Source organism: Salvelinus sp. IW2-2015, linkage group LG2 (genome assembly GCF_002910315.2).
Source record: "Salvelinus sp. IW2-2015 linkage group LG2, ASM291031v2, whole genome shotgun sequence".
Taxonomy (NCBI): domain Eukaryota; kingdom Metazoa; phylum Chordata; class Actinopteri; order Salmoniformes; family Salmonidae; genus Salvelinus; species Salvelinus sp. IW2-2015.
In genome coordinates this window covers 37,707,620-37,732,794 of record NC_036839.1, presented here as the reverse complement: position 1 = coordinate 37,732,794, position 25,175 = coordinate 37,707,620, and the positions used below count along the sequence as shown (strand labels likewise).

General features: G+C 41.7%; 1 protein-coding gene across 1 annotated transcript in view; it reads right to left on the bottom strand.

Annotated features, from left to right (window-relative positions):
• The window catches only part of impg2a (interphotoreceptor matrix proteoglycan 2a), a 51,576-nt gene that overhangs the window by 22,061 nt on the left and 4,340 nt on the right, over window positions 1-25,175 (bottom strand). Inside the window, 4 exon segments of the mRNA XM_070446376.1 lie at window positions 3,409-3,429; window positions 5,395-5,453; window positions 10,301-10,506; window positions 20,313-20,477. Of these exon segments, the coding sequence (XP_070302477.1) occupies window positions 3,409-3,429; window positions 5,395-5,453; window positions 10,301-10,506; window positions 20,313-20,477 (451 nt within the window).

Genomic DNA, 25,175 nt, shown 5'->3' with positions numbered 1-25,175 from the left:
ATGATATTGCCACTCCTATTTGCCATATCTTCAATCTAAGCCTACTAGAGAGTGTGTGCCCTCAGGCCTGGAGGGAAGCAAAAAGTAATTCCACTACCCAAGAATAGTAAAGCCCCCTTTACTGGCTCAAATAGCCGACCAATCAGCCTGTTACCAACCCTTAGTAAACTTTTGGAAAAATGTTTGACCAGATACAGTGCTATTTTACAGTAAACAAATTGACAACAAACTTTCAGCACACTTATAGGAAAGGACATTCAACAAGTACAGCACTTACACAAATGGCTGATGATTGGCTGAGAGAAATTGATGCTAAAAAAATTGTGGGGGCTGTTTTGTTAAACTTCAGTGCGGCTTTCAACATTATCGATCATAGTCTGCTGATGGAAAAACGTATGTGTCATGGCTTTACACTCCCTACTATATACTGGATAAAGAGTTACTGTACTTGTCTAACATAACACAGAGGGTGTTCTTTAATGGAAGCCTAWCCAACATAATCCAGGTAGAATCAGGAATTCCCCAGGGCAGGTGTCTAGGCCCCTTACTTTATTCAATCTTGACTAARGACCTGCCACTGTCTTTGAGTAAAGCAGTTAGTTTCAGAATGGGTGGCAAGGAATAAGTTAGTCCTAAATATTTTTTTWWAAATTAAGCATTGCATTTGAGACAAATCATTCATTAAACCCTAAACCTCAACCAAATCTTGTAATGAATAATGTGGAAATTGAGCAAGTGACTAAACTGCTTGGAGTAAGTCTGGATTGTAAACTGTCATGGTCCAAATACAACAGTAGCTAAGATGGGGAGAAGTTTGTCCATAATAAAGCGCTGCTCTGCCTTCTTAACAGCATTATCAACAAAGCAYGTCCTACAGGGCCTAGTTTTGTCGCTCCTGGACTACTGTTCAGTCGTGTGGTCACATGCCACCAAGAGGGACTTCAATTGGCTCAGAACAGGGCAGCACGGCTGTTCCTTAGATGTACACAGAGAGCTAACATTAATAATATGCATGTCACTCTCTCCTGGCTCAAAGAGGAAGAGAGACTGACTTCATRCCTACTTGTATTTYTGAGAYGTATTGACATGTTGAATGCACCAAGCTGTCTGTTTGAACTARTGGCACACAGCTCAGACATCCATACATATCCCACAAGACATGTTACCAGAGGTCTCTTCACAGTGCCCAAGTCCAGAACAGACTATGGGAGGCGCACAGTGCTACATTGAGCCATGACTACATGGAACTCTATTCCATATCAAGTAACTAATGCAAGCAGTAAAATAAAATTTGATTAAAAAAAAATATATATAAAAATACACCTTATGGAACAGCGGGGACTGTGAAGCAACACAAACATAAGCACAGACACATGCATACAAACACACGATAACATACACACACATGTACACATGGATTTTGTGTTGTAGATATGTGGTAGTAGAGTAGGGGCCTGAGGGCACACAGTGTTGTGAATGTATTGTAATGTTTCTAAAATTGTATAATTGCCTTAATTTTGCTGGACCCCAGGAAGAGTAGCTGCWGCCTTGGCATCAAATTGTCAAAGACTCCAGCCACCCAAGCAATAGACTGTTCTCTCTGCTACCGCAGAGCAAACAGTTCCAGGGCACCAAGTCTGGAAACAACAGGACCTTTGAACAGCTACCCCCAAGCCAAGACTGCTCAACAACACTGCTAAATAACTCATCAAATGGCTACCCGAATTGCCTGCATTTATCTTTAAAAAATGTACTAACTCTCTTGCGCTGACTCTATGCACAAACACTGGACACTACCCACACTCACACATACTTACACTTTGACCACAACACCCATATACACACACACACTACATACGACCACACACACACTACATACGACCACACATACATAACATGCGCACACAAGCATACTGATGTCACACACACACACATTTTCTCGCACTCACCACATACGCTGCTGCTACTGCTCAGTCTTATCTATCCTGTTTCTTATCTATCCTGTTGCCTAGTCACTTTACCCGTAGCGATACGTACATAGCTACTTCAATTACCTCGTACCCCTGCACATCGACTCGGTCCTGGTACTTCCTGTGTGTAGTCTTGTTATTTTTACTCGTTATTGTTATTCAATATTCACTATGTATTTATTCCTCGTGTCACTATTTCTATTTGATCTTCTTGATCTTTATCTCTGCATTGTTGGAAAATGACCCATAAGTAAGCATTTCACTGTCATTTACGAAGCATGTGACAAACACAATTTTATTCGATAAGCTAATAATATTATTAATAAGCAATATTACATGGACGTGTACACCTTTTATACCTTTTATAAAGGAACTCAGTCTGGCTTTAAACTTACTCTTGAGGGCCTCCTGAGTGGCGCAGTGGTCTAAGGCACTGCTAGCTGTGCCACTAGAGATTCTGGGTTTGAGTCCAGGCTCTGTCGCAGCCGGCCGCGACCGGGAGACTCATGGGGCGGCGCACAATTGGCCCAGCGTCATCCGGGTTAGGGGAGGGTTTGGCTGGCAGGGATGCCCTTGTCCCATTGCTCACTAGCGACTCCTGTGGCGGGCCGGGCGCAGTGCACGCTAACCAGGTCGCCAGGTGCACGGTGTTTCCTCCGACACATTGGTGCGGCTGGCTTCCGGGWTGGATGCAGACTGTGTTAAGAAGCAGTGCGGCTTGGTTGGGTTGTGTTTCGTAGGACGCATGGCTTTCGACCTTCGTCTCTCCCGAGCCSGTACGGGAGTTGTAGCGATGAGACAAGATAGTAACCACTAACAATTGGATACTACGAAATTGGGGAGAAAAGGGGGTAAAATTAAATAAATAAAAAATAKAATAAAAGCACATGGATGTGTGTGAAAAAATTTGAAAACGTTGTCTAATGTTAGTAGTAGCTAGTAGCCTAGTCAAGGATGCATCAATGCAATATTGGCACAACATTTTGTCACAGACCAACGGAACAAAAGTAAACCTTGAATTTTTAGGTTTAAAATATCCCTGTAGTGGCTAGGGTTGACTTATTTCAAGAAATGCCATTGGTTGGTGTATACAACGTCTAAGATCTTTGATAGGCTGATGAAGAATTTGTGCCAGGATATGATCAGTGCCACCTGTTGAGGTTAGCATATGGCTGACGTGTGCCATGTTATCTGATGGAAACAGCTTCAATTTAGCTTTCTGTTGCCTGCAAGAAAATCAACGAATTGATATGCATTTTGTGCCAGTGAATCTGTTGAAATGGAAATAGTTGTTTATGTTCACAAGTATGGACACACACACACACACACACACACACAAACACTCAAGACTAGGTTATCCTTAACCAGAGACCTAGGGTCAGATTACTAGCCTACTGACTATACACATCCAGGACTACAGGTAAGGTTCTATACTCACCCTTGGGCATCCTTCTGAAACCTGAAAACAAATAAAAACTAAATCACAGGCCTCCTGAGTGGAGCAGCGGTCTAAGACACTGCATCGCAGTGCTAGAGGTGTCACTACAGACCCGGGTTCGATCCCGGGCTGTATCACAATAGGCCGTGATCGGGAGTCCCATAGGGCGGTGCACAATTGGCCCAGTGTCATATGGGTTAGGGGATGCTTTGGCCGGGGGGGCTTTACTTGGCTCATCGCGCTCTAGTGACTCCTTGTGCCGGGCTGTGCACCTGCAGGCTTACGCCGGTCGTCAGGTGAACGGTGTTTCATGTGCGGCTGGCTTCCGGGTTAAGCGGGCGGGTGTTAAGAAGTGCGGTTTTGCAGYTCATGTTTCGGAGGACGCATGACTCGACCTTCGCCTTCCGAGCCCGTTGGGTAGTTCCAGCGATTAGACAAGATAGAAATTGTGGAGAAAAAGGGGGTAAAATACAGAAAATTAAATAAATAAAAATAGATCACAGACCTCTAGGTTTTATGGGTATTATAACTCATACTGTGGTACTCTATCAAGGGAGGACGGGCTCATAATAAAGACTGGAATGGAGCAAATAGAATGGGAGCAAACACAGGAAACCATGTGTTTGATGTATTTAATACCATTCCAATCTTTAAACTCCAGCCAATACTATGACCCCGTACTCCACAATTAAGATGCCACCAACCTCCTGTGTACTCTATAGCCCTACCGTTTATGCATTCAAATGGCTAATGCGCTTCCCTCCATTCATTATTTTTATTGTAATGCCAGACACTCAAGATTGTAAAACGCTGGCAATTGCACAACAATTTGAGTTGAGGAATAAATCATACACCACTGAAAAGCAGGGATCCTGCTCTTTTCAATAATTGCAGTCAAAAACTGTTGTATTTTCTCAAGATTGCATTTGGGAATATTGTGCAGCGACTGGGCTTATTAGAACCCATTTCTTCCCTTGCACCAATCAGCTGTGTGCGGAGTTGCACACACATGCCACCAGACAGGTTATATTAAGGTGATAAATAAACAACATAGCTCATGAACAGCTTCGGGAATTCATCTGGTTTCTAAATAATTATATAGGCCTAGACTACATAATAGTATTACTAGGCCCTTTGTATTAAACCAACAAGAGATTTGTGTAAATAAGGTTTATGTCTTGACAAGRAAGCAGCTCCATAGTGTAGGCCTGTGTAAATCTTTCTGTGTCTGATATGAAAAAAGACTAAAGCACGTGGAGGACTTTGAATGCGCGTGACGAATTTCAACTCTGAATTGATACGCTTCCCGCTTCCAGGCGGGCTTACTCGAGACTGAGACTGAGGGGGAAGGTTTCGACATTACCTCCGCTTGGAAACCGAATGCTGGTTGATAATAAAATCGGCTACTTATGTAATAGGCTACTGACCCAAGCGGARCATATGAAAACTTGATTAACTGGCCTGGTGAGCTCAGCAGATGTTGCCAGGCCAGCCAGTCTCCTGAGTTAATCCACTCCCTGTAGGCTACTCCACATCATGTGCCAAAGAAATAACGCCACCTGCTGTAGAAGACAGATTTTGGGCCCAGTTATTCCTCTTGCTTTGTAAATACTGGATRTCTATGACAAGACACATCATTCACCCAAATGTCGTCAAAATTGGGCCAGTCATGTATGACATATCGCGTGTGAATAACGGACGAACAGATGGACGGAGATCGATCCACAGTCCCCTCCCRGATTTCATGGTGGGGGACAACTAAACACACTTTATCTAAAGAAATRATGTTTGACAAAGATCAGGTGAGAAGGTCAGGTCAGTGTATCAAATCAAAGATGTGTTTTATCCAACTCTTCAGATTATTGCTGTCATGCCATACATATGTCCAGTATAGCATTCCAATGATAGCTAAGGAAGTTAGCTAAACTAAATCACATCCTAATGTGACCAGGACCAGGCAAATACACCACTACAGTAGAGACTGACCTGAACTCCAGCACAGTCACACTCTTCAAGCCTGGCAGTCCCCCCAGAGCATCTTCGATCTGCAAACACAACGAGGTCAACGTGAGTTCAACAGTTCATTCTGAGGATATTGCTAGTTTATGTCCTCTTTTTATTTATTTTATTTAACCCTTATTTTACAGCTCTTTAATTCCATTATTTTACTTTAATTCCATTCTTTTACTTTTAGATGTGTGTGTATTGTTGTGAATTGTTAGATACCACTGCACTGTTGGAGCTAGTAACTCAAGCATTTCACTACACCCACAATAACATTTGCTAAATATGTGTATGTGACCYATACAATTTGGTATGATTTGATTTCTAGCATGGCCATCTAGTGACTACTCACTCAGACCTCTGATTGAACCTTGTTGCTAGATCCTAGTGAGTGTTTTGTGAAGAGAACCATGGTTTTGCTGACTCATGGACCCAGCATTGTGGAATACCTCCTCAGTGATAAAGTTGAATTACGTTTAATAGTGTGCCAGCAACCCTGCCATTACACCCTCTTCTACCTTTCCCAATCAATGTGGTAAATACCCTGCTTTTGCAATCACTATTATTCTGACACACTTGGCAACACAGCCGACTTCTTTAATCGTCAGATTGTGTTTTTCCGAACATGTCCGTCCCTCTCCTCCTCCTTCTTCTGTCTCTCTCCTTCTTTCATTGTCCATCTCCCTCCCCCTTTTATCACAGAGTGATAAAAGTTTAAGACAGACTCGTAGCCGTGGCAATTAGCGGTGCWGAAGGTGCTGCACCCTGCACTGGGCTWTTAATAGTCCTGCYTTAGCCCCSCGCCATGGCAACAAAAAATTGTCAGCACCCCAACCTTCGAACTACTTCCCGTGGCTATGGACAGAGTAATAATGAGTACATTAACGGCTTCCAGGGGAGAGTCAAAAACATCTTATTTTCCCAGCAGCAGTAAAATGTCTGACCCATTTGTTCTCAGTCAAAAAGCCTTGATGGTGGAGGAAAGTTATCTGTGTGTGAGTGAGTGTGTGTGTGTCCTGCTTTCTCTATTCCAGTCTCTCTTGCGGCCTCAAGCCACATCATAAACTCTAACTTTCAGCATCTTTTCACACAGAGTATGCCTAGTGTAAAATACCAACAGTCAAATTAAGAGAATTTGAAACTGTGTGGGTTCTTTATAGTGCCCTGACTGTGTGTGTTAAAATTAACAATGAATAACTATAGCCTCAGAGTCTACAAACAAAGTGATGGATTAGGAGATGCCAGAAGAGGACAAAGGGGATGGAAAGAGTAGAAAAGGGTTGAGGGAAGATGAGAGAGAAGATTTAGAGAAGATACAGATGACAGGAGGAGTGAGATGAAAGGATAGTGAGAAAGGAGAAGGAAAGAGTGGAAGAAATAAGATGAGTACTGTAAAGGAGTGAAGTGGAGAAATGCGAGAAGGAATGCTGAAAGAGAAAGGAACAGCCCATTAGCAGCCTTAAAACCTAATTCTGGCACATTTTTTGCAAAAAAGGTCAAATGCAGCTAACGTTTTTCTCAATACATTGCTGTCAATGGGAAAAGACGAGTGTCACAGTGCTTATGTTCTTCTCAATACATTGCTGTCAATGGGAAAAGACGAGTGTCACAGTGTTTATGTTCTTCTCAATACATTACAGTCAGTGGGAAAATATGATTGTCACAGGGTTGATGTTTATCAATAAATTGCAGTCAATGGGAAAAGATGAGTGTCAGATGGTTGATGTCTATGTGAATACCTTGCATTCAATGAGGAAAGATTAGCATCACAATATGGACGCATAGAGAAAGACTTCAGAGACATGACGCTCCCCTCTCGCTCTCTACCTCCCTCTTTCTCCTCTCTCTCTCTCCCTCCTCCCCCTCTCCATTTTATCTCCCTCCTTCTTTCCCCCCTCCTCTCGCTCCCCCCTCCTCTCGCTCCCTCCCACCTCCAACTTTTTATCTACTTTCCCACCTTCACAGACAGGATATTGACGCATAGATATGCATCAAGGGTATTGGAGCATAGATATGCATCAAGGGTATTGTAGCATAAGTCAATACATTGCATTCAAGGCAAAAAAAGACAGACAGACAGACAAACAGAAAGAAAGACAGACAGGCATATAAACTCACAGACAGACAAACAGAAAGAAAGACAGACAGGCATATAAACTCACAGACAGACAGACATAATTACAAGACATCAAAGAGACAGACAGCATAAAACTACAGGACACAGAAGACAGACAGAAAGAAACGACCAGACAGACATATAAACTCGAAGCAGACAAAAGACAGAATCACAGACAAAGAAAGGACAGACAGACAGAACTCAACACAGAGAAGAAAGAAACAGGAGATATAAACTCGACAACAAGACTAAGAACAGACAGAAAAAAGAAGACAGTATAACACAGACAGAGACATTGATAGAACTACAAAAGCAGACAGACGACAGGACAGGACAGACAGACAACACGACAGACAGACAAGACAGAGACAGACAGGACAGGACAGACAACAGACAGACAGACAGACAGACAGACAGGACAGAACCGACAGACAGACAGAGACAGACAGACAGACAGGACAGACATAAAACTCACAGACAGCGACAGACAGAAAAGAAGACAGACAGTACAGTATAAACTCACACACAGACAGACAGACAAGAAGACAGGACAGACATATAACTCCACAGACAGACAGATTTAAACACAGACAGGACAAGAAGAGGACAGAACGCAGTAAAACTACAGACAGACAGACAGGCAGATAAACTCAACAGACAGACAGAACAGACATATAAACAACTCACAGACAGACAGAGCAGCAGCAGGCAACAGACAGGACATCAGACAGCGAACGACAGACAGGACAGAAAACATGACAGACAGACAGACAGACAGACAAAACTCGTAATTCTCAAAACTTAAACCTTTACCCAGCTGTCCACATCCCGGCTCAACCCCCAACCATAACCATAACACATTGGCCTTCACATCTTGACTCAGCCTCTTGGATTGGGTTGAGCTGGGATGTGGACAATGAGTTAGTTTTGTTTATGGCTAGCATTAGGTTGAGCCAAGATGTGGAGATGAAGCGCAAGGTTAGGCGTCTCAGGTTAGATATTAGTGTTGAGATGGGAGTGAACATTGAAGCTAGGGTTAGGTGGGCTAGGTAGGTGTGAGCTGGGAGTGGACATGAAGCTGTGTTAGGTTGAGGCTAGGGTTAGGTTGAGCTGGGAGTGGACATGAAGTAGGTTAGGTGAGGCAGGTTAGGTGAGCTGGAGTGGACATGAAAGCTAGTGTTAGGGTTGAGCTGGGAGTGGACATGAAGCTAGGGTTAGGGTTGAGCTGGGAGTGGACATGAAGCTAGGGTTAGGGTTGAGCTGGGAGTGGACATGAAGCTAGTGTTAGGGCCTCAATCCTAGACATAACCCTAACCTTAATCAAATTAACAATTAATCTGCCCCTCTCCCCACTACATGGCAGAAAGGTAGGTCTCACCTGAAGACTGGCCTAGAGTTAATGTGTTTTTGAGTGACATTGGCAGAACAGTTGAGGCTAGAAGCAAAATTCATGTATGGTCTTGTTCAACAGACGCTTCCGATGAACGCCAGCCTACCATGCGAAATGTACTCTTCACAGTGAAAACTTTGTCCCACCGAGATGAAGGCCTTTCTTCCGTAGAAAAGCATTACCTACAMCCCTCACATAACCATAATGCCCCCTGACTGCGATTGAGCTAGCTAACCGTCCTTGTACACATCCAATCGTGACCTTACAGGGATGCCCTATGTTGAGGTTCAGCTTCCTGTGGCAACAGGAATCGTCAACATGGTCCTTCACGCTCCCTGCAGTTACACAAAAACACGGTCTTCCATCCTCTGTAGAATGGTAAATTCTTAATGTAAAGACTTGAAACACAGGGCATCGTTAAAAAGTGTCCCACGGAGGCCGTACATTGAATTTCAGCTTCCTGCGACTAGAGGGAAGTACATTGGGGATCATAGGGGCYGTTTCAAAGGGTTAAAAAGGTTTAATCTTCCCAAATTGTACATATTWGTGATCAGGGGACCATCATGACCCGGCATATGTCATTTGAAGTCAATCGACCCAAAATCATTTTTGACCTCCATTGGACACAATGGTTTGCAGATCCAGAAACAAAGACCCTTTTTTATGAATTCTTGAACTGATTCTGAAGAGGATTTTGGTCACAATTTTTTCAATTGACTTGAAAACTTGAAACTGTCTGCCTGTCTTTCTGTTTGCATAACTGCCTGTCTGCCTGTCTGTGTCTGTCTGCCTTTATGTCTGTCTACAGACAGACAGGGTGGGAGAGAGAGAGGAGGGAGAGAGATGAGGGAGAGAGATGAGGGAGAGAGAGAGAAAGATAGAGATGAGAGGAGAGGGAGGAAGGGAGGGAAAGGAGGGAGAGAAAATGGAGGGGGATGAGAGAGAGAAAGAAGGGGGAGAGTGAGGGATGAGGAGAGAGGGGAAAGAGGTAGGGGTAGGAGGGGGGAGAGAAAGCAGAAGGGGGAGAGAGTGAGTCAACATACAGCCAGAGGTGGGAGAGAGGAGGGATAGAGAGAGATGAGAGGAAGGGGAGGCAGGGAAAGGAGAGAGACAGAATGGAGGGGGAGGAGTGAAAGAGAGAAGGGGGAGAGTGAGGGAAGGGGAGAGAAAGTATCAACCCTGTGATACTCATCTTTCCCATTGATTGCAATGTATTGAGAAAAACATCATCAAAACATTACTTTTTTTTTTTTTTTTACGGGCCAGGATAACGATTTCCTATGATATCATGTTGGGAGGAAAGAATGTTAAGTAGGAATGAGTGAATGAGGTAGGGAAGAAGGAGAGAGATAAAGAGGGYAACAGACATTTCTGAGTCGTACCTTGTCAATGAACTGCTGGTTGAGTGTCTGGTACTGGAAGCTGGCAGTGTCTCTTAGAGCATCGCTGTACCTCTCTCCCTTCAGCAAGATACTCAGCTCAACCACCTGTTCCAACTGGGCCTGCGTAGGACGCACCAACACTTCCATCTCTATATCATTGGTGGGTTCTGTGGGAAGCTCCACCTCTGCCCCTTCTATGATGACCTCTGGGGGTTAGGGAGAGAAAGGTTGGTGTTTTTAAGAAAGCAACACTTTTCTTAAAACACTGATGTCTGATTCAACTTAATCAAGCTCTTTATATTTAGTTAATTAGCCAACTCAGGTACATTGGTAATGGTCTGGAACAAAAGCCTGCACAAAATTGTGGGACCCAGATCAGTATGTTCTTTAGACAAATCCTGGAAAAGTGTACCTAGGGCTGTTGGTGGTGACCATATTACCGCCACAAAGAGAGTCATGAGTCATGACCGCAGTGAAATTCCATGTGATTGTTCATGGTAATCTCCTCTTATGCACTCAGGACATGTGTTGGTATTAACCAACTCACTAACGAACATCAGGTCCTAATGGCCTGGTACTCAGGCCTCTATTGTCCTTCCATCAGGTGCTAATGGCCTGGTACTCAGGCCTCTATTGTCCCTCCATCAGGTCCTAATGGCCTGGTACTCAGCGCTCTGTTGTCCCTCCATCAGGTCCTAGTGGACTGGTACTCAGCGCTCTGTTGTCCCTCCATCAGGTCCTAATGGCCTGGTACTCAGGGCTCTATTGTCCCTCCATCAGGTCCTAATGGCCTGGTACTCAGGGCTCTGTTGTCCCTCCACCAGGTCCTAATGGCCTGGTACTCAGCACTCTATGGTTCCTCTAACAACTCTGACATCAATCTAAAATCACATCAAACACTTATCATCAAAARAGTATCATGCTTTTAAAACTCACCTCACTGTGATTGATCAATTTGAAGTACTACAGGTTGAAACTGAGTGGAAAACATGGTCATTGTGGATGTTGTTTCAAAGCCAAACAATGAAATGGACAGCACTTTCTAAGGTGATGATTAATTAAAAACCCTCATATGCATATTAGAGTTTATGCATCCGCACTGGCCTATACAGTATACGAGCCCAATCCCCCCCCCCCAAAACTGAATTAAAATAATGATTGTGCCATTATACAATACATAGCCTACCGCAGTTTACGCACAGCAGATTTTGTATTTATTTTTAAAACTGATTTAAGATTTGGTACAGAATTGGATTAGCCTACAGTTCATTTGAAAATATTCAGATCCCTTGACTTTTTCCTAATTTTGATACGTTACATCCTTATTCTAAAATGGATTTTTTTTTTTATGTCACCTCGTCAATCTACACACAACACCCTGTAATGACAAAGSAAAAACCTTCACATAAATATTCAGACTTTTTACTCAGTACTTTGTTGAATCACCTTTGGAAGCGATTACAGCCTTAAGTCTTCTTGGGTATGACACTACAAGCTTGGCACACCTGTATTTGGGGAGTTTCTCCCATTCTTCTCTGCAGATCCTCTCAAGCTCTTTCAGGTTGGATGGGGAGCTGCACAGCTATTTTCAGGTCTCTCCAGAGATGTTCGATCAGGTTCAAGTCCGGGCTCCAGCTGGGCCACTCAAGGACATTCAGAGACTTGTCCCGAAGCCACTCCTGCGTTGTCTTGGCTGTGAGRTTAGGGTCGTTGTTCGGTTGGAATGTGAACCTTCCCCCCAGTCTGAGGTCCTGAGCGCTCTGGAACAGGTTTTCATCAAGGATCTCTCTGTACTTTGCGCCGTTCATATTTCCCTCGATCCTGACTAGTCTCCCAGTCCCTGCCACTGAAAAACATCCCCACAGCATGACGCTGCCACCACCATTCTTCACCGTAGGGARGGTGCAAGGTTTCCTCCAGATGTGACGCTTGGCATTCATGCCAAAGAGTTCAATCTTGTTTTCATCAGACCAGAGAATCTTGTTTCTCATGGTCTGAGTCCTTTGGTGCCTTTTGGCAAACTCCAAGCAGGATGTCATGTGCCTTTTACTGAGGAGTGGCATCCATCTGGCCACTCCACCATGAAATTCTGATTGGTGGGATGCTGCAGAGACGGTTGTCCTTCTGGAAGGTTCTCCCATCTCCACAGAGGAACTCTGTAGTTCTGTCAGAGTAACCATCAGGTTCTTTGCTCCAACATGCACTTTCAACTGTGGGACCTTATATACACAGGTGTGTGCCTTTCCAAATCATGTCCAATAAATTGAATTTACCACAGGTGGACTCCAGTCAAGTCTTTTTCATTATGGGGTATTGTGTTTAGATTTATGAGGGGGGAAATTATGTAATCAAATTTAGAATAAGGCTGTAACATAACAAAATGTGGAAAAAGTCAAGGGGTCTGAACACTTTCTGAATGCACTGTATACTCCAAAATTGAACAAATTCTAGTAATCGCCTTTGAGGGCATTTTTTATATTTTCATAATTAATAGGCTGACACATTTCCTTTAGCTACAGAATATCTCACCAACARGTTTTCCATCTCCTCCCCTATCTCTTTCATTCCATTCTCGAGCGCGCAGWGAAAGGGTCTGTKCACAGTTGAATTAAATATGTTTCTTGTGAAAACATGTTACTATCGATGAACAGGGTTGGAGAGCCCATGGCATGCAGAGTTTTGGCAGAATATCACCTGTCGCACAGCGAGAGGCTGCATGCTCCTCAAACAGTGGTTGATGCGTGGAGTGAAATAACCAGAGTAGCCTACCCAGCATGATTGAAAACAAACCAGCAGGAAAGTGGCCTCCATTCACTATTCCTATGTCTTTTTACCCCTGTTCCCGTTACTGCCCATTTCATAATGGGCCATTCTAAATCTAAACTCATTTGACATATTAGTAAAGACAAGACTCAATTGATAATAGTCTGATGGGTGAAAATATGGCCACTTGATGAGAGAAGAGCTGTGCAGCCTGAGGCAAGGAACAGAGCACAAGCTTTTTTTGCGACTTTCTCAAATCATCAAGAGCCTATAGTCGCATCATGCAGCCCATATACGTTTTGATTTCTAAGGTTCGTATCATTCAAAACTAAAGTTACCGAATAACTCTAAATCTATCTTATAGAACCTGTTTCAAATGATCACTTTTACTTCAACATAACCACTTCATATGTACACTCGCTCTGGAATGGGAAAAATATCCTTTCTATTTTATTCAGCTAAGTTGAATTATATTCTTCTTACTATAAAATCATATAAGATAAAATAATAGCATGGGACTTATAAGCATCTATTGTCAGCTAAATGAACAAGCCTACATCCTATGGCATGGTAGCATAGCCAGAGAACATACAGTAGGCCAACTCATATTCTGTTCTTCTGAAATACATTTTCTTCATATCATAATGTTTCTTTAGWACAGACTAAAATAAATAACTGATTTATTGTGATGGTGTATATGAAATTGATATATTAGACTTTTGTATGCGGGTTGTATGCATGGAGAACTGGAGATGCTAAACGTGTTTATGCTAATTAAAATTAAAATTACCATGAGACCGGCAGTCTTTTGCACGACAATAACCAGCTGATGAAATTCATGACTGCCACAGCACTATGTGTACCACAACACATCGATAGTCAGAGGCATTGCTTGGCTTGAGCCCGTGATGTGGGGCAAGAAATCAATAGCCAGAGGGGTTTGTGGATGTGGATGTGGATTAGACAGCTATAGTGGGCTATTACCGGTCTGAGCACATCACAGAGCAGAGAGAAGGAGATGGAGAGAGAGAGAGAGAGAGAGGTGAGAGAGAGAGAGAGAGAGGTAACAGAGAGAGAAAGGATGGAGGGATAAGGAAGGTGTAAAAGGTGTGTGTGACACTGACCTCGTTGCGCCTCCTGTTCTGTGGCTGGAGTCGGGGTGCTGTGGAAAAACAACACACACTCACAGTTAAGAGGTTTCACTCAGAGATCAAATCAAATTCTAAAAATGTTTTCTTATCATAGTTAAGAAGCACAAAACTATCTGTGTTTTACTGTAGTGGAGCCATAGAGGTAGATACTTGTATCTGCAGCCATAGAGTAGATACTATGTATCTGCAGCCATAGAGATAGATACTATGTCCTGCAGCCATAGAGATAGATACTATGTTCTGCACCATAGACATGACATAGCATAGCTATAAGTATAGCTGCCATAGGATAGATACTATGTATCTGCAGCCATAGAGATAGATACTATGTATCTGCAGCCATAGAGATAGATACTATGTATCTGCAGCCATAGAGATAGATATATGTATTGCAGCCATAGACATAAGATACTATGTATCTGCAGCCATAGAGATGATACTATGTATTCTGCAGCCATAGACATAGATCATGTATCTGCAGCATAGACATAAGATACTATGTACTGCAGCCAAGATAGATACTTGTATCTGCCATACTAGATAACTATGTATCTGCAGCATAGAGATAGATACTATATCTGCAGCCATAGACATAGATACTATGTATCTGCAGCCATAGGGTAGATACTATGTTATGAGCAGCATTAGAGATAGATACTATGTATCTGCAGCCATAGAGATAGAACATGTATCTGCAAAGCATAGAGATAGATCCATGTATCTGCAGCCATAGAGATAGATAACTATGTATCTGCAGCATAAGAATAGATATATGTACTCAGCATAGAGATAGATACTATGTATCTGCAGCCATAGACATAGATACTATGTATGCTGCAGCCATAGAGATAGATACATGTATCTGCAGGCATAGACATAGATACTATGTATCTGCAGCCATAGAGATAGATACTATGTATTGCAGCATTAGAGATAGAATACTATGTATCCTGCAGCCATGAGGTAGATACCATGTATCGCAGCCATAGAGTAATTACATAGTATCTGCAGCCATAGAGGTAGATACATGTATCTGCAGCCATAGAGGTAGATACTATGTATCTGCAGCCATAGAGATAGATACCATGTATCTGCCAGCCATAGAGGTAGATACATGTATCTGCAGCCATAGAGGTAGATAATATGTATCTGCAGCCTAGAGGTAGATACCGGTATCTGCAGCATAGAGTAGATACTATGTATCTGCAGCCATAGAGGTAGATACTATGTATCTGCAGCCATAGAGTAGATACTGTATCGCAGCATAGAGATAGATACATGTCATCTGCAGCCATAGAGGTAGATACATGTATCTGCAGCCATAGAGATAGATACATGTATCTGCAGCCATAGATTGATACCATGTATCTGCAGCCATAGATAGATACTATGTATCTGCAGCCATAGAGGTAGATAACGGTATCTGCAGCATAAGAGTAGATACATGTATCTGCAGCCATAGTAGATACATGTATGGCAGATATGATGATACATGTATTGCAGCCATAGAAGTAGATATATTATCTGCAGCATAGAGATAGATATCATGTATCTGCAGCCATAGAGGTAGATACTATGTATCTGCAGCCATAGAGGTAGATACTATGTATCTGCAGCCATAGAGGAGATACATGTATCTGCACCATAGAGATAGATATTATGTATCTGCAGCCATAGAATAGATACTAGTATCTGCAGCCATAGAAGTAGATACTATGTATCTGCAGCCATAGAAGGTTGATACCATGTATCTGCAGCCATAAGATAGATACCATGTATCTGCAGCCATAGAGATAGATAGCATGTATCTGCAGCCATAGAGATAAGATACCATGTATCTGAGCATAGCCATAGATCATGTATTCTGCAGCATAGAGATAGATACTATGTACTGCAGCCATAGAGATAGATACTATGTATCTGCAGCCATAGAAATAGATACTATGTATCGCAGCCATAGAGATAGATATATGTATTCTGCAGCCATAGAGATAGATACTATGTATCTGCAGCCATAGAGATAGATACTATGTATCTGCCATAGAGATGATAATGTATCTTGCAGCCATAGAGATGATACTAGATATCTGCGCCATAGAGATAGATACTATGTATCTGCAGCATAGAGATAGATAACTATGTATTTCTGCAGCATAGAGATAGATACTATGTATCTGCAGCCATAGAGATAGATACTATGTATATTGCAGCATAGAGGTAGATACTTGTATCTGCAGCCATAGAGATAGATACTTGTATCTGCAGCACTATGAGATAGATACTATGTATCTGCAGCCATAGAGATAAGATACTATGTATCTGCAGCCATAGAGATAGTACTATTGTATTGCAGCCATAGAGGTAGATACATATGTATCTGCAGCATAGAGATAGATCTATGTATCTGCAGCCATAGAGATAGATACTATGTATTGCAGCCATGAGGATAGATACTATGTATCTGCAGCCATAGAGATAGATACAATATTGTATCTGCAGCCATAGAGGTAGATACAGTATCTGCAGCCATAGAGATAGATACCTATGTATCTGCAGCCATAGAGATAGATATATGTATCTGCAGCCATAGAGATAGATACTATTATCTGCAGCCATAGAGATAGATACTATGTATCTGCAGCATAGAGATAGATACTATGTATCTGCAGCCATAGAGGTAGATACTATGTATTGCAGCCATAGAGTAATACTATTATCGCAGCATAGAGTTGAATACATGTATCTGCAGCATAGAGATAGATCTATGTATCTGCAGCCATAGAGGTAGATACTATGTATCTGCAGCCATAGAGATAGATACTATGTATCTGCAGCATAGAGTAGATACATGTATTGAGCATAGAGATAATACTATGTTCTGCAGCCATAGGAATAGATACTATGTATCTGCAGCCATAGAGTAGATACTATGTATTGCAGCCATAGAGATAGATACTTGTATCGCAGCCATAGACTAGATACTATTCTCTGCAGCCTTAGAGATAGATACTATGTATCTGCAGCCATAGAGATAGATACCATGTATCTGCAGCATAAGGTAGATACTATGTATCTGCAGCCATAGAGGTAGATACCATGTATCTGCAGCCATAGAGGTAGATACGCGTATCTGCAGCCATAGAGATAGGATTACTATGTATCTGCAGCCATAAAAGATAGATACTATGTATCTGCAGCCATAGATGATACATTATCTGTAGCCATAGAGATAGATACTATGTATCTGCAAGCCATAGAGTAGATACTATGTATTCTGCAGCCATAGAGGTAGATACTATGTATCTTGCAGCCATAGAGATAGATACTATGTATCTGCAGCATAGAGATAGATACTATGTATCTGCAGCCATAGAGATAGATACTATGATATGTCAGCATAGACATGAGATACTATGTATCTGCAGCCATAGAGATAGATACTATGTATCTGCAGCCATAGAGGTAGATACCATGTATCTGCAGCCATAGAGATAGATACCACGTATCTGCAGCCATAGAGATACAGTAGATACCGTTTATCTGTTTATACAATGTGCCAAGCTGTTAGCGTCATACCCAAGAAACTTGAGGGTGTAATCACTGCCAAAGGTGCTTCAACAAAGTACTGAGTAAAGGGTCTGAATACTTATGTAAATGTGATATTTCAGTTTTTAATTTTGAATGCATTTGCAAACATTTCTAGAAACCTGTTTTGCTTCGTCATTATGGGGTATTGTGTGTAGATTGATGACGATTATTATTTTTGGGATCCATTTTAGAATAAGGTGGTAACATAAGAAAATGTGGAAAAAGTCAAGGGGTCTGAAAATGTTCCCAAATGAACTGTACGGCCACAGCAATGGGGGAGAGGATGAGGAGTAATATGGCCAGGTAAGGTTGAAGAACCTTCAGAACTTTACCTGCACATATGTAGCCATGAGTTGTTGGGCTCACTACAGTTGGTGGAGCAGGAGTAGAGAGAGAGAGAGCAGCAATGGGGAAAAGAATGAGACACATGTAAGACAAGGGTAATTCACAGTGAATACCCTCCAAGAAATGTTACAATGGCAATGAAAGTAACTATGACAGGATTACATACTTTACCTTTTTAACCCTGTCAGCAACATTCTCTGAAATGGCAAAGATGGAAGACAGAAATGATACAACAGCAAGTAACGATTGAAGCGTGAATATAGTAGTTACACACACACATACAAATTACAGCTGAAAGCCATCACAATTTGGATGAATAATGATGTAGAAGTTGCAGACATACAGTACCAGTCAAAAGTTTGGACACACCTACTCAATGCAGTGATGACACACACCTCATGTTTATATGGCTGAGAACTGTAGCATATCCAGAGCCTTCATAAAGTATTCATACCCCTTGACTTATTCCACATMTTACTATTTTCTACATTGTAGAATAATAATGAACACATCAAAACTATGGAATAACACATATGGAATCATGTAGAAACTAACAAAGTGTTAGGCAAATCAAAATATATTTTAGACTCTTTAAAGTAGCCACCCTTTGCCTTGATGACAGCTTTGCACYCTGTCATTCTCTCAACCAGCTTCACCTGAAATGCTTTTCCAACAGTCTTAAAGGAGTTCCCTTATGATGAGTACTTGTTGGCTGCTTATCCTTCACTCTGCCGTCCAACTCATCCCAAACCATCTTAATTGGGTTGAGGTCGGTGATTGTAGAGGCTAGGTCATCTGATACAGCACTCCATCACTCTCCTTCTTGGTCAAATAGCCCTTACACAACCTGGAGGTGTGCTGGGTTATTGTCCTGTTGAAAAACAAATGATAGTCCTAATAAGCGCTAACCAGATGGGATGGCGTGTGCAAGAATGCTGTGGTAGCCATGCTGGTAAAGTGTCCCTTGAATTCTAAATAGATCACAGACAGTGTCACCAGCAAAGCATACCCACACCATCACACCTCCTCCTCCTCCATGCTTCATGGTGGGAACGACACACATGCGGYGTTCAACCGTTCACCTACTCTGTGTCTCACAAAGACACGGCGATTGGAACCAAAAATCTCAAATTTGGACTCATCAGACCAAAGAACAGATTTCCACCGGTCTAATGTCATTTTATGTCATTTTGACATAAATGATTTTGAGCCAGTTTACAATTGGCTCATTCATCCCCCTCCTCTCCCCTGTAACTATTCCCCAGGTCGTTGCTGCAAATGAGAACGTGTTCTCAGTCAACTTACCTGGTAAAATAACGGTAAAATAAAAAAATAAAAATAAAAAAATAAATTGCTCGTGTTTCTTGGCCCAAGCAAGTCTCTTCTTATTATTTGTGTCCTTTAGTAGTGGTATCTTTGCAGCAATTCGACCATGAAGGCCTGATTCACYCAGTCTCCTCTGAACAGTTYATGTTGAGATGTCTCTGCTACTTGAACTCTGTGAAGCATTTATTRGGGCTGCAATTTCTAAGGCTGGTAACTCTAATTAACTTATCCTCTGCAGCAGAGGTAACTCTGGGTCTTCCATTCCTGTGTCGGTCCTCATAAGAGCCAGTTTCATCGCAGCTCTTATGAAGGTCAGTCCTAATTGACTGACCTTCATGTCTTAAAGTAATGATGGACTGTCGTTTCTCTTTGCTCATTTGAGATGTTCTTGCCATAATATGGACTTGGTCTTTTACCAAATAGGGTAAAAAAAWATATATCTTCTGTATACCAACCCTGCCTTGTCACAACACAACTGATTGGCTCAAATGCATTAAGAAGGAAATAKATTCCATAAATGAACTTTTAACAAGGCACACCTGTTAATTGAAATGCATTCCAGGTGACCACCTCATGAGGCTGGTTGAGAGAATGCCAAGAGTGTGCAAAGCTGTCATCAAGGCAAAGGGTGGCTACTTTGAAGAATCTAAAATATGTTTTGACATGTTGAACACTTGCTTGGGCTATGTTATTTCATAGTTTTGGTGTGTTCAATATTATTCTACGGTGTAGAAAATAGCAAAAATAAAGAAAAACTCTTGAATGAGTTGGTGTGTCCAAACTTTTGACTGTACTGTACATGATGATGGTAATTTCATGGAGACTGGAGAGACTCACACTCTCAACCAGGGCCAGGTGCTCCTTTGATTGGCTAAAGTTTTTGCCCATCGCCAGAGCGGTGGCTGTGCCGTCCAGGCATTGGCTCATCCAGGTCTGGTACTCTTCCTGGTTCGGGAGGCGGTCCCAGAAGATCTTGAAGGCCTCCCACACCGTCTCCTGACACACTGAACACACACAGGTCACATATTGGCGAAAGAACCCATTCTTTCTGTCTCTGAGGATTACAAGGGGCATTGATGAAAACTACAGCACGCAGGCTGTGGCTGTCTAGTTCTAGAGCTGTGACCCCTGAGGTAAATCTTAGCTGGCATATTAGCTCATGTGTCGATCACAGTGTGACTATAAGTGTTACAGTACATAACCCCCGCCAGGTCAGAGTTAACTGATTCCATGTTTAGCTCTGCCACAGCAGGGTTGTGGTTACGCAGACATGCTGTGTGCCTATCTGCCTGACCTCAGTATCACTCTCCACTGTCATGCCACTGCCAAACCAGTGATGTAACCCTTCTCCATAAATCAGCTTACAAGTCACCTACCCAATGACCTGCAGCTACCTACCCAACCCTCACTGCTTTTCCTCTACATCTACACTCTTAAGAAAAAGGGTTCCAAAAGGGTGTCCTGTGTCCTGTGTCCCTACAGGAGAACCATTTTTGGCTTCAGGTATAACCCTTTTTGGTTGCAGGTAGAACCCTTTTGGGTGCCATGTAGAACCCTCTATGGAAATGGTTTTTACATGGAACCCAAAAAGGTTCTACCTGGAAGCAAAAGGGTTCTACCTGGAAGCAAAATTTGTTATCCTGTAGGGACAGCCKAAAACCCTTTTAGGTTCTAGATAGCACTTTTTTTCTAAGAGTGTACTGTATCATCCCTGGACCCAAATTATTTCCCCAATCCCCATATCATCAAGCTTCTCCCTGGGTTAATACGTTAAAGATGAGTTCATACAGCAAAGTATCTGCCCAAAACCATAACGCTGTACCAACTATTCTCTTCCCAATTCAACTCATCTACATGAGAAGAGTTGTAACGTTAATGTTTTGCTAAAGTTGGCAACCCCGTGACCGCGAACTAGTCATACAACAGGGAGATGTAGCCTACACACAACAGCTGGCTGGACCGGATCGTTTTTCTCTAGTGGCTTTTTGTTATTTCATTACTACTAATATGTGATTGAGGTATACATGTTTGATATAATAACCTATATAATATTGCACTATATTTCCTCAATCATTGTGCTTATCTCACCTACCTGCATCTATACTCTGACATTCACCAACCACAGCCCTGGTCTAAAGAGCTACAGGGTGGGATGTGTTCCAGTCCAGCTGGAGGAAGGTCTTGATGAGCAGATGTTGAGTTGAATCAGGTCTGTTAGTAAGTGCTGGSCTGAAACTAAAGTTTTGGTTGCCAAATTGGACCAATCTCTTGAAAGTCATTATTTTATTTATTTATTTATTTACTGTACAAAGAAAACAKCCTGTAATAGCTTGGTAGTACTTTAAAATAACTGCATGTAATAAAGCATTCATAATGGATTTGTAAATAATTTATTCATAATTTATTCATCGGTGCTCCATTCAAATAAAATCTAATGAATTCAAGTTTTATTGGTCACATACACATTTTTAGCTGATGTTATTGCGGGTGTAGCGAAATGCTTGTGTTCCTAGCACCAACAGTGCAGTAATATCTAACAATTCACAACAATACACACAAATCTAAAGTAAAAGAATGGAATTAATAAATATATAAATATTAGGGCGAGCAACGTCAGAACGCCATTGATGTTTATTATACGTCCTTATAAACCATTTACTACTAATCATTAGTTAAGTATTTTGTGGGCTGTATTGAGTGGCCAGTGTAATTTCTCACAAAAAGATGGACATGTCATTGGTAGACATTCCAACAATCCCAATGCTCCTTAAGGTCTCAAAATATTCTAGAACATATCAATGGTAAAACAATAAGCACACAACACAGGACGTTAAAGGAAATATATCTAACATTTTATTCACACAAACGATTGTGAAACAACTGTTGCAAGGACTTGAGGAAGAGTTGTAACTTTAATGTTTTGCTAAAGTTGGCAGCCTCGCGACCGCGAACTAATCARACAACAGGGAGATGTAGCAGGTAGAAATGTTACATACTGTATACAACATTTACATCTTCCAGTGCTTCAGTCTTTTAACCGCAGACAAATAGCAACAACAAAAAGGACAGCGCAACTTGCGGACCGCGGCGCAAGAGCAGCAACACAGATGAATGAATAACAGCGCACATGGGAAAATAGAGCTTCTGTTGTGATCAAAGCAAAAATAGCCTATATGAAAGTAAGCGAGAGAGTAAACATTGTTTCTAGGTGAGGTTAGTTACAAGTCAAGTGTTCTGGCTTTGCATCAGTTCAAAAGATTGACGAGTGACTGAAGTGACCCCTGAGGAAGAGCTGGCAGATCAGCTCAATTAGACAACACAACTGAAAAATGTACATTTTTCCAAATGAGAGGATTGCATGAACTATTCTGTATGCATGCTAAGCATTGGACAAAACTGATGAATAGGAGCTTCATGTCAAATATAATGTTCATTAGTATCACATGGAATTCTTGTCTCATCCCATTTTRGTAAACTAAAATGAAAAGTCATTTGTAATAGTTATCCTTTTTTCCATAGCATCTCATCTCTATAGTAGGTCGTTGGCGAGTATTTTTCGTCAGTTATTGTTGAGGAGATTAACACTGCCATGTCAGCTAAAGCTTTTTAAATTGGTAAAGTAGTCTAGTAAACTAACTTGTAGTGATCATGYTTGAATTACCAACCGGGCACGCTCCCCAACTAAATGCATCTTGGGGCCCACAAAAGGCTAGGCCCTAAGACAATGCATCCATCCGCTGCTGCCAGGAAACGCTTATGTTAGCATTTTTGGACTAAAAACGGTATTTTACTCAGCATACTCAGTGTGTCTGAAGGTACATATCACACTATTACAACAGTAGACCGTTTTGTAATAAAAGTTTCAATATATTTTGTGTGCTTATTGTTTAACCATTGATATGTTCTCAGGGCCATTTTGAGCATCAGATACTGCTGGAATGTCTACCAATGGCATGTCCATCTTTTTGTGAGAAATTACACTGGTCACTCAAAACATTTATAAAATATTTCTAAAGTGTAAATAGCCAACACAAAAAAATGTAACTAATGATTATTAAATGATGTAAACCATATGCCATGGCCGTCTCCGTCACCAGAGCTTAACCCAATTGAACACTTACAGGAGATTCTGGAGTGAGACAGCGTTTTCCACCACCATTAACAAAACTCCAAATGATGGAATTAAGGACCTACAGATAACTGCCAAAATAAAGGAAACGGCAACATAAAGTGTCTTAATAAGGTGTTGGGCACCACGAGCCAGAACAGATTCAATGCACCTTGGAATAGATTCTACAAGCGTCTGGAACTCTATTGGAGGGATGTGACACCATTCTTCCACGAGAAATTACATAATTTGGTGTTTTGTTAATGGTGGTGGAAAACGCTGTCTCAGGCGTCACTCCAGAATCTCCTGTAAGTGTTCAATTGGGTTAAGCTCTGGTAACGGAGACGGTCATGGCATYTGGTTTACATCATTTTCATGCTCATCAAACCATTCAGTAGCTACACGTGCCCTGTGGATGGGGGCATTGTCCTGCTATGGGGGTATAGCACGGTAGCCAAATTAATGCCCAGCATTTTTATACATGACCCTAAGCATGATGGGATGTTAATTGCTTAATTAACTCAGAAACCACACCCGTGTGGATGCGCCTGCTTTCAATATACTTTGTATCCCTCATTTACTCTCGTGTTTCCATTATTTTGGCAGTTACTTGTATATTAAACATCTTGTGAATGATCTTATGAATCGTTATTAAATACTTTAAAAGTTGTTTATAAATGTATGAATAACTAGGTTACCAACATTTACAATTATGGGAGTAATTAATGAATAAATTATTTACTAATCCTTTATAAATGCTTTATTATGTGGAGTTGTAAAGTGCTACAATACTATTCATCCTACTATACTATCATCCTACTATACTACTTCATCCTACTATCTATACTATTCATCCTACTATACTATTCATCCTACTATACCTATACATATTCATCTACTATACTATTCATCCTACTATACCTATACTATTCATCCTACTAACTATTCATCCTACTTATACCTATACTATTCATCCTACTATACTATTCATCCTACTATACCTATACTATTCATCGCGAGACAATGCCGGGAGACTCCAGAGTTAGCCAAAAAGCCAAGGATGGAATGTTAGCAACCCTCTAACTTAGTCCAGCCAGGTCAGTGTCTCAGTAGCCCACAAGACTGGAATCCCATACAGAGCTATCCTGCACACTGACCACTGATTAGTCCGACTACAGGCCCTACAGACTCACTCACTCCACCATCTCAAAAGCTCCTCCCTCTCAAAACCCTAAGCCTCTCTCTCTCACCTTGAGTGGCTGGACACATGTTCTAAGAGTTTGACTTTTAACCTGCCTGCTCACGCCCAACATCCTTCTCAGAGTCAGGAATGTCTCTCCCTCCCCCTCTGTGTAGGTGCTGCTACCTGGCTCAAGTCTCTAAATGGGCTTATCCTCACATACAGTGCGACCTACAGTGCGACCTACAGTGTGACATACTTATTGCCAGGAAATTCATCTAAAGTAGAGCAGATGTTGCCTGAAAATTGGATGTTGAAGAGGGAAAATACTTTAGGTTGAGACCCAAATCTCAATACGGTGATGACATACACCTCATCTTTTTAGGGCTGTAGTGCCTTCATAACATTTTCATA